This window comes from Marmota flaviventris, chromosome 18 (assembly GCF_047511675.1).
Source record: "Marmota flaviventris isolate mMarFla1 chromosome 18, mMarFla1.hap1, whole genome shotgun sequence".
In the NCBI taxonomy this organism is placed as follows: domain Eukaryota; kingdom Metazoa; phylum Chordata; class Mammalia; order Rodentia; family Sciuridae; genus Marmota; species Marmota flaviventris.
The window spans coordinates 10,484,737-10,495,149 of record NC_092515.1 but is presented as its reverse complement, the minus strand read 5'-3'; the positions used below and the strand labels follow the sequence as shown (position 1 = coordinate 10,495,149).

General features: G+C 54.3%; 1 protein-coding gene across 2 annotated transcripts; it reads right to left on the bottom strand.

Moving 5' to 3' along the window:
• Nucleotides 1-2,465: 2,465 nt before the first annotated feature.
• Nucleotides 2,466-8,789, bottom strand: Ckm (creatine kinase, M-type). 2 transcript variants are annotated; one of them, XM_027945940.2, is made up of 7 exons: nucleotides 8,597-8,789; nucleotides 7,280-7,465; nucleotides 6,842-7,006; nucleotides 5,218-5,389; nucleotides 3,902-4,025; nucleotides 3,446-3,635; nucleotides 2,466-2,980 (listed from the first exon to the last, which is right to left on the bottom strand). In XM_027945940.2, exons 1-7 carry the CDS (start codon nucleotides 8,787-8,789, stop codon nucleotides 2,802-2,804), a joined length of 1,209 nt encoding a protein of 402 aa, XP_027801741.2. In that variant the 3' UTR covers nucleotides 2,466-2,801. The 2 variants fall into 2 exon arrangements, with proteins under 2 accessions (XP_027801741.2, XP_027801742.1); XM_027945941.2 differs by having other exon boundaries at nucleotides 6,842-6,974; nucleotides 7,311-7,465.
• Between the last annotated feature and the right edge of the window lie 1,624 nt (nucleotides 8,790-10,413).

Genomic DNA, 10,413 nt, shown 5'->3' with positions numbered 1-10,413 from the left:
GATGAATAGGAGTTGGTCAGGACTTGGTGATGCCCTGACCAGAAGCCCAGGTGGAGGTGGGAGTACATGGTCTGACTCCAGAGAGCTGCAGGTAAGCTCAGTGTGGCTGCTGCTGGGCATGTGTGGGGAATGGAGATATGCTGCATAGGAGGAATAGTCCATCTCCACCGCTTAAGCATAAAGGTATTTATTTGCTAATCAGTAGTCCAGGAGCTCTAACTTCAGGTATGGCTGGGTCCAGATGTCAGGTCATCTCAGCTTTCATCAGTGTAAATGTAATTCTAATGGAGTCCAATAGAAACTCCTTTCCTGATGGCAAGAGGTGACCCCAGCAGCCCCCAAGCATCTGTCCCTCCTCAATGCCAACTTCAATAAAAGTCCTGAGAGACCTGATTGGCCAAGATAAGTCATGTGGTTATCCCTGAACCAATCACTGGCTTTAGAGTGGCTGTGGCCCCTAACTAGAGCTAAACTTAGGTTCCTCAAGGAGAGGCTTCCTGAGCAGTAGAGAGGTGGGAGCTACACTCCTTCAGCCCGGGCCTCTGGGGCCCCAGTGGGCACACTAGGCTTTCTTCCAAGGCACTGGGAGAGTTTTGCACAGAGAAGTTTAATTGATCCCTGAAGGCCTCCTCTGTGCAAGGATGTCTCCATCCCTGCCCTTGTGGAGCTCACGTTCCGTTGGTAGAGATAGGTAGGTATGTCTTCAGGCTGACCATCCAGAGGGGCAGAGTTGAGTCCAGTGGGTGCCTGCCCTAACCTAGGAGGGCATCCTGGAGGAGGAGGAACTGGCTACCCACATCAGATGGCATGTGAATCAGGGTGAGTATGGTCACTGTGAACAATGATGAGAGTAGAGATGTCTGAAGGGCCTTGAAAATCATGGAGAGGGGCTTGGGCTTGCTTTCACGGGCACTGGGTGCCACAGTGAGGTTATGAGCCAGGGAGAGTAGAGAAGGTTTGTGTTGGGATTTGGGGGAGGGGGAGAGATGACAGGCAGGGAGGAGAGCAGAGTGGGACAGAAGATGGGGAGAGGAAGAGTGGATTTAAGAGGCTTTTGAGGCAAAATGGGCAGGACTTGGTAACTACAGATGCCTGGACTTCGATGTGGCAGGCTCAGATTGTCAGGCTGGAGCATAGTGGTCTCTTTGGCTTCTGGGGGTGGAACTGTGACTAGAGATGGGATCTTCAGTTGGGGATAATACTCTGAAGGACATCCCTGCATCTGACAGGTTCTTCATGCCTTGGTCTTTGGGTGTCTTCTAACCTTCCTATTTCAGCCATCCTGAGAACTCACAGAGACAGCCCTGGGCCTCAGTTTCCCCTTTGTAAAGCAGAAGGCAGATTGATCTCTAAGGGCCCTTAACCTCTCTTTTTTAAATTTTTTTTAGTTGTCAATGGACCTTTATTTTATTTTTGCAGTGCTGAGAATCGAACCCAGTGCCTCACACATGCTAGGCAAGGGTCTGCCACTGAGCCACCACCCCAGCCCCAACCTCCTGCTCTTAAAGTTTGAAAAAGTGCCTCTGCCAGATTCCTGAGGGCTCGGCTTCATTTCCTTCTGAAACTTCTGTCTCTTTGGGGGTCCACCCCCAGTGTTTTGTGGAGGCCTTGGCCTGTTTGGCTGACAGGCAGTTAGTGGCATCCCAACAGAGCAGGCCCAGACACTAACTGATTTCTGTTAACTCCTCTTCCTCCCCCAGTTACTTTGCCATATTCCGTTTGGCTCCTTCCTGGGACCAAGCTCTATAAAAGACCCACCCCTAAAGACCACATAGGAAGGCTCCCTCCCAAGTCCCAATCAGGAGGAGCAATACGTTGAGCTGGGAACTGCAGGGTACACACAGTGAAAATCAAGCAATAATGAGGGGAGAACTGAATGATGAGCCTTCAGCAGATCAGATGCATTTCAGTGTGACCTTAAAGGATCACAAGTAAAAGGAGTGCTAGGAGATTCGGGCGCCATGGAAGGTTCTTGAGCAAAGTAAGAGAAGTTCCAAAGACTGGAAGCTACAGAGCGATGAAGTCAAACTGGACAGGAGGAGACCGGTGAGGAGCACACAGAGGTAGATGTACTGGATGTATGTCATGGGGAGGTCTCAAGCCGGAGGCCCATGGGCCAAATTCAGTCTCTTTGTGTGTGTGTGTGTGTGTGTGTGTGTGTGTGTGTGTGTCTGCATCTCTCCCTCTCTGAACTCTGAGCATGAGTAATTCACAGCCGAGGCTGGGAAGTCCCCGGTGTTTGGCTAAGTGGCGGTGGGCCACTCTTCTGAGTCTCCGACTCCTCATAGAGGCTTAAAGTTTTTGTCCAGGTTCTGTACCCTAATTCCGCCTCATTTTAGAGATGGGATAAAGCAAGCCTAGCACGTGCCTAGAGAGGGCAAACCATTTCAAGCACACAGTGGCCGATTACAAAACTGCTCCCTCCGCGTCCCTCAATACTGTGCCACACAAAGCTAAGGCCACCACTGTTTTTATTTATTGCTTTCCGTGGAGAAGCAGGAGCTCCAGCAGTGCTGCGGGCGCCGCGTCGGCCAGAGCTCCAGGTGGTGGGCGGGGCCCTGGACACCCAGAGGTGAGGGAGGTTTTTCATTGGCCAGAGCCCAGAGGGTGGAGCCCATTGGCTGGAACTCTGGGTGGAATAGGAACTCCAAGTAGGGCGGAGAGAGCGTCCAGGTAATGGAACCATGGTGGGCGGGACTCTGGGGAGAGGGGCGGAGCAAGGGATGAAGGATTGGGCCTCCAGTGCGCCGGGTCCTCCGGAAGCCCGGGCTCCAGCCTTTGGCGGCGGGTGGGCTGGGTGCCTACTTCTGGGCAGGGATCATGTCGTCGATGGACTGGCCCTTTTCCAACTTCTTCTCCATTTCCACCATGAGCTTCACACCGTCCACCACCAGCTGCACTTGTTCTACCTCGGATGAGCCCAGCCGGTCGGCGTTGGATATGTCAAACACAGAGCCCACTGCAGCTGTGTCCACGCCACCTGTGGGAGCAGGGGCCAGAGGCGTGAGGAAGGAGTCGAGGTTCAGGGGGGCCGGAGGCTGCCCCTGTGTCACCTGCAACAGGCGCGCGTATGAATGCCTACCATGTGACCGATCACCTGCACACAGAGCCTCCTTATGTCTGTTTACTTGGGGTCCAAGTGTCCGGCTTTAGGTACCTCACCCCTCAACCATCCAACATGAAAATAAGCCAAAGTGTGCAAGATCCCAGCAGATCCCTGCTGCCTGGGGGCGAATCCTGACCACCCATTTACCGTTGAGGAACGGATTCCCGGGTATGCAAAATGCATATTATATGGCCATGACCATACTAACTCAGAGGAGGAACAGGCTCACAGCAGGAAGCCCTAACCGATCCCAGAGCTCGCGGGGATGCTCCACCTCCCCTTCCTCTACCTCAAAGGACCTGCCCCAGACACCGCGGGGTAGGGGATGCGGGGCTGTACCTGTGCCCCGCTTCTGCAGACGCAGGCGGGTGAGAATCTCCTCGAACTTGGCGTGCTTGCTCAGGTGTGCCAGTTTCACATGCACGCCTCCACGCAACCCAGTGCCCAGGTTGGATGGGCAGGTTAGCACGTAACCCAGGTGCTCATTCCACATGAAGGGGTGGCCAGCCTTCTTAAAGATCTCCTCAATCTGAGGTGGAGGGAGAGGACCGGGGATCAATGTCCGCTGGCACTCCCAGCTACACCAGGGTTCACAGGGCCGAGGCGCGGACAAGGATGGAGGCGGGCACCAAGGGGGCGGAGCTGGAGAACTGGGAGGAGACTCTGCAGGGTTTCGGGACGGGTTCTTGGAGGCTGGCCTTGGACATAGGGGTGGAGCCTAGTTTGAGGGTGTGGCCTTGGAGGGGCGGGGCTTCCGGATGCAGTGGGAGGTCAGTGCGAGGGGCACACACCCACCTTCTGCAGCCCCACGCAGAAGCGACGGAAAACTTCCTTCATGTTGCCCCCCTTCTCCATCGAGATGACCCGGAGGTGATCCTCCTCATTCACCCACACCAGGAAGCTCTTGTTGTCATTGTGCCTAGAGTGGGGTGCAGCAAGAGGCAAGGGAGTCAGCTCTATGGGAACCCCATTCCCCCACTGTCGCCCGAGCACAACCCGGCCCCCTCCCGCTGAAGGAAGCAGGCCTGAAGGATATGAGGTGAGTGACATTGTATTTCTCGCAGAAAATTAAACCCAAAGACTGCACCCTCACAGGATATCCAAATCCTCGAATCTGGGATCAAGGACTTGTAGGGGCTTAAAAACCTCTGAACGTGGGGCTGGGGTGGTGGCTCAGTGGTAGAGCCCTGGCCTAGAGGCCTGGGCTTCATCCTCAGCACCACATAGAGATAAATAAATAAAGGTATTGTGTCCATCTACAACGAAAACTTTGAACATCATTAAAGACTCCTGGGGCTGGGGTGTGGCCCAGTGGTAAAGCACTTGCCAACTGTGTCCAAGGACCACAACACACACACATACACACACAACTCTTGGAATCTTAGCATCTTTAGCACATAGAAGCTTAGACTCAGAAACGACAAATCTTGGCAATCCTACATCTGGGATTTGAGCCCAAGGAATCTGACCAGTGCCTGGGTACACAAGCGCTTGGCACCTGCCATTAGGATTATCTTGGTTACTGTGACCACTAGTTATGCTTTCTATGAATCTTTGAATCCCTAAATTAGTTTCACATAAATCAGCTTTTTTAGATCTTGAAAGAATTCCAAAAGCTGAGAGTTACTGGGATCCCCATTTTATAGAAGGGGACACTATGGAGAAGGTAATTAATTTTTCCAAGTCACTTTTCTTTTTTCTTTCTTTTCTCTTCTCCTCTCCTCTCCTCTCCTCTCCTCTACTTCCTCTCTGGCTCTCTCTGTCTCTCTCTGTCTCTCTCCCCCCCCCCCAAGGTCTGGCCAGGCTGGCCTTGAATTCTCAGGTTCGAAGGATCCTCAGCCTCCCAAGTAGCTGGGATTACTGGCACCACAGGGTCACATAGCTAGTAAATGACAGAGCTGGGATTGGAGCCCACGGAATCTGGTTCAAGTCCATGAATGTTTAACTGCACTTCTCTAGTCCAAGTTTCCCAAAATGTGACACACAAACCCCAGGATAGGCAGAGTGGGGGAAAGGTCAGGGTCTTTGATCATGGGGTAGGAGAGGGGACATCCTGGGGGGACTGCAAGAAAAGCTGGGGCAAGAGGAAGCTGAGGGCAGGAGGAGCTCACCAGATGCCTCTGGCGTCGGGCCAGTCGCGGGCCATGCCCGAGGCCAGCAGCAGTGGGGACACAGGCTTGTCGAACAGGAAGTGGTCATCGATGAGCTGCTGCTGCTCCTGCTCGGTCATGCCCTTCAGAGGATAGTACTTCCCCTTGAACTCGCCCGTCAGGCTGTTGAGGGCTAAGGAGCCACAGGAGGCACTGGTCAACAGCCTGACCCCCTTCAACCCAGGGGTGGAGGCTGGGGACCCCACACTGCCACCCTTGATGGTTCGACCCCTTGGGTGTCCTGAAGGCACCTAAACACTGTGACTGTGGCACAATCTGTCCCTCCCCTGTCTGCCCAGGGCCCAGGAGCAGACAGATAGTCCCACCCAGTCCACCTGCAGGGGCTCTGTGCTTCGGGAAGACAGAGGGCCAAGCCTTGGGGTTTGGGGAGCCATTAGTAACCGTTAGTCTAAGACTGCCTGTGTGCTATTTGTATATATTCACATGTATAAAATATATTATGTAAGGAATAGATTTGTATACATATATGAAAAATATATATATTTATGTAATATCTAGATGCATTTTATACATTCTTATATGTATAAATGTACTATGTATAGAAAAATTAACATATAAAACAATAAATAATATGTAACATAATATATATCATATAACCTGTTATATATGTTTTATGCTATAGTATATATTTTATATTTATATATTAACATAACAAGTCATATAGCATAATGACATTATATATTATATATTAAGCTGTTAAACGTATTTTCTGTATTGTTGAAGTTTTTCACTATTGTGTCTGTGTGCTGGAAATACTACCTACTGTGTGCATCTCTTCTGTGTGTATGACGTCACATTAACAGCTCACGATCAGTCATGGTAAGAGAATTTAGATCACGGAAAAACCCTGAAAAACAGGACTTTTCCCGCCTATGGAGCCAGCGGTTAAATATTTACCAGAACCATGCCTCCTGCAGGTCCTGGCAGTGCCACCTGCGAACACACTTGTGCTTCCCCTGCCCTGGCCTGTTCTTCACCCTGGACTGGCCCCCTCAAAGTCTCTGCTGCCACCATTGCCTGCACCCCCATGGTCAACAGCTCAAGGAATCTACACAAGTGTGTCCCTGTCCCTCTCTGCACACCACCCTCCAGTGGCTTCTGCCTAGCTCTGAGTCAAAGTCAAAGCCCTCCCAACAGCCCAGAGGGCAGAGTCTGGCCACTGGCACCTCTCCAACCTTGCTCCCCACTTGGCCACCCTGCTCCAACCACCTGTCTCCTTGCTCCAGCAACACACAGTCCCGCCCCAGGGCCTTTGCACTTTCTGTCCTCCTGCCTGCAGCTCTTCCCCACAGTGCCTTCCTGCCAGGGACGTCTCAACACCTCCTTTTTCAGGGTGCTCCCCTCACCTCCCAGCCTGCCCTGAGCTCCTTCGCCTCACTTCCCACGGGGACCAGAGCAACCAGAAATTGCACCAGAGAGAAAGTGGGGACCCTGGGACCGCTGGGGTGGGACCCCTCGGGACCCCTCAGGACCACCGGGACACAGGTAACGCTGTCAGCCATCACTGGCGACGCCCCCGGCTGTTGGAGCACGGGAGCGGGAGGCTGGCCCGGGCGGCGCTCACCTTCCACCGACAGCTTCTCCACCGCGCGCCGCTCGCCGCGGGAGCAGTGCGGGGGCAGCGAGTAGCCCTTGATGCTGCGGCCGGTGCGCACGCGGCTGCTGAGCACGTAGTTGGGGTCCAGGTCGTCTCCGCCCTGGACGGCAGGAGGCGAGTCAGGGCCCCCGCGAGCCCAGACCCCCAGCTCGGGCCTCTCCCCTCCCTCCTGGGTCCTCCCCTCCGCCCTCTCTGCCCTCCTCCCGGCCGCCTCTGTCCTGGTGGTCTCCAAACTTCCTTCCACCGTCTCTCCGCCTGCCCCTCCCGCGGCTCCCTGTGGATCTGCCTTCTCCCTGTCCCCGCGCCCACTGCTGCCCCCCCCCGTGCCTGTCCCCCTTTTCCATCTGTTTCTGAGTCCCCCCCTCTGCCCCTCCCGGCCCCCCTCTCCAGGTCTCCCCATCTCCGTGTCTGGCCCCGCGGCCGGCTGGGAGCCCACCTTGAGGTTCTCGTGGTTGAGGTCCGTCTTGTGCTTGTCGGTGGGTTTGTAGCCCCCGTGTCGGTCCTGGATGATGGGGTCGAAGAGATCCTTGAAAACCGTGTAGGACTCCTCATCCCCGGCCACGCAGCCCACGGTCATGATGAAAGGGTGGCCTGGGGGGTGGGACTGAGATCAGAGGTGCTTGTCCCTGTGTGTGTGTGTGTGTGTGTGTGTGTGTGTGTGTGTGTGATGTGTACGGGGGGGCTTCGCTGGGAGAGATTGGGGTGGCATCTGGAGTGAGTAGAATATGCTAGCAGTGGGCAAAGGAGAAAGGGAGTCTTAGGGACTAGGTACAAGGTTCTGGTCCCCAAATCATGACATCTTAGCCTAAAGTACTAGTAATAAAAACCCTGAAAGACCTAATTATGGGTTGGGGGCAGCTTGTAGCCCTTGATGCTGCAGCCGGTGTGCACAGTGCGTACAGTGATAGAGCATGTGCCTGGCAGGTGCAAGACCCTAGGTTCCATCTCCATCATGGAAAAAAAATTCAAAAAGAATTGCCAAGTGCAGTGGCACATGCCTGTAATCCCAGCAGTTTAGGAGGCTGAGGCAGGAGGATCACAAGTTTGAGGCCAGCCTCAGCAATTTAGCAAGGCCCAAAGCAACTTAGACCTTGTATCAAAATAAGAAATAAAAATTCTGGGGATGTAGCTCAGGGGTAGAGCGTCCCTGGGTTTAATCCCCAGTACTCCCTGGCAGTCCCCCCAAAAGGAGCAGCGGCTGGGTCTCTTCAGTGGAAGAGCGCTGGCCCAGCATTCACGGGGTTCCAGACACCAGCAGGAGAAGCAGAGGACTGGAGCGGGGGGGGGGGGGGGGGGCCTTCAGGGTTTCAGGGTGAGTTGCTGCAAGAAGGGACTGGGGCTCTCCGGGCGGCTCCAGGAGTCCTTAGAGAAAGACCCTGGATGCTGGGAGTGCGCATGCTGCAGGCGGCGGCTCAGCGCCGAGCCCTGGGTGTGCGTGGGCCCTGGAGCTTTCCCAACATGGGCCCCCATTTTTCAGGGGAGGAAACTGAGGCTCAGGAAGATTCCGTGACCTCCTCAGGGGCCTCACTTTATAATTGTGCACAGGTATCGAGTGCCATGTGCCCGCACTCACCGTGCGCTTTCCGTGTGTCGCTCATTTGGAGTATCTCACAACTGCCCCAAAGTGTGTCCCCATGTACAGACGGGAGGACTGAGGAGGGGGTGGGGCTGGCTGGTGGCCTCCAGCCCCCCCGTCCCCACGGTGCTCCCTGGGCGGCTTACCTGGGTTGTCCACACCTGTCTGGATGACGTCATCCAGGGTGAAGCCCGATGGCGTCTCCTTGTCCCGCAGCTTCTTGTACAGGTCAGGGGTCAGCACCTTGGCCATGTGGTTGTTGTGCTTGCTGAGGTCTGGGTATTCCTCCTCAGACTTGAAGTTCAGCTTGAACTTGTTGTGGGTGTTGCCGAACGGCATGGTGGCTGGGGGGCAGAGAGAGCAGGTGGAAGGACAACGCGTGTAGTTTTAAACTGCACATTTCTTTCCAGGCCTGTCGCTCCCAAGTTTCTGGGCATCTGTCAATCTTAAACTTACCATCAATTCACTCACTTTTGAAAATTGTGCGCTGTTAACTAGCCCACCGAGCAACAGACTAAGAGAGGTGTTTTAAGAAGTGTAAAATCGCCTGAAATCCCAAAGGCTTGGGAGGCTGAGGCAGGAGGATTGCGAGTTTGAAGCCAGCCTCAACAAAAGTGAGGTGCTAAGCGACTCACTGAGATCCTGTCTCTAAATAAATACAAAATAGGGCTGGAGACGTGGCTCAGTGGTCGAGTGCCCCCCGAGTTCAATCCCCGGTACAAAAACAAACAAAAAAAACCCTCTGTGCTTCTGATACATTCCTTCCTAAATTCATTTCTGCTCTGTTTGTCAAAAACCCTGCTTGTCCTCAGTTGAGGTCCTCCTCTCTGGGAACTCCTTGGACCTCCCTGGTGACAGTGTTGGCATGGGGATCCTGGTGGTAGGCAGGTGAGGAAGATTGGCTGCGATCTGGCAGAGAACAGCTAGGGAACCAGGCAGACTGTGGGGCTTGGAGCAAGAGCGGTCACCTCTGCGCCTGCATCCTGTCAGGAAGCATCTGGAGTCTTAGGGCCCTGATTCTGACGCATCTGGGCTAGGTGAGCCCGGTCTGCTAACCTTGAAAGAACTCATTTTCTGGGTAACAAGAGGGAACCCCCAGGTCAGAAAAACACCGTGACATAGAGAAGAATGTAGGTTCTGGAACCAGATGGCCTGGGTTCAAGTCCCAGCTCTGCTATTTATGACTGTGTGCCCTTGGGCAAGTTGTTTAACCTCTCTGTGCCTCAATTTATTCATCTGTAAAATGGGGATTGATAACAGTGCTCACTTCATGGGAGTATTGAAAGGATTCAATGAGTTAAATGCAGGTCAAGCTCTTGGGAGGGCCTGGCACACCGCACACCTACTTTTGTTTGGCTGTTGTTACTATGTACAGGTCTGCGTGGAGCCTGTTGAGAAGGCGGAGGAGAGGGCGTAGCTGGGAATGAGGTTGTAAGCAGAGAAGGGACATGGACTTCATGAAGATCCTCAATCAAAAGATGAGGAGAGGGGGTGGGGGTGCTGGGCATCTGTCCCCACTTCTGCCAGCCGCCAACTCTGCAGGGCTCAGTCAGAGAGAAAAGTTCAACCTTGGGGTCAGCAGAGCAGAGTTCAAATCCCACCTATACCATTTCCCTGCTGTGTGACCTCAGGACAATCAATAGGCCTCTCTGAACCTTGGTCTCCTCTGAGTGGAGCCCTCCTACTGGGGTGGCCAAGCCCTGGCGTGGAGTGGGCCCCTGGGACTGCGATTGTTAGTGTTATTGGGCTCGCTAGACCCTGGAAGGAAGAGGGACCCTCCACAGAGATGGTGGAGGGCAGCAACGGGAAGTAGGTAGGGGGTGGAGGCCAGTGAGGTGAGGGTAGGGGTGGGGCCGGAGGGCGGGGACCCGCCAAAGTCCTGGGCACTGCTGTCCAGGGTGGCTATTTTTAGGACCTGGCGGACTCCGGCTTCCACCCCAGCTCCCCCCACCCCCACATTCCA

What these genes read in the sequence shown, in the direction of transcription:
- Ckm (XM_027945940.2), bottom strand. Translation starts at nt 8,789, where the DNA reads ATGCCGTTCGGCAACACCCACAACAAGTTCAAGCTGAACTTCAAGTCT. An exon ending in GCCGGCCGCGGGGCCAGACA is followed by an intron (nt 7,007 to 7,279) that starts CGGAGATGGGGA and finishes GGGTCTGGGCTC; the next exon opens with GCGGGGGCCCTGACTCGCCT. An exon ending in TCTGCAGAAGCGGGGCACAG is followed by an intron (nt 2,981 to 3,445) that starts GTACAGCCCCGC and finishes CTGCTCCCACAG; the next exon opens with GTGGCGTGGACACAGCTGCA.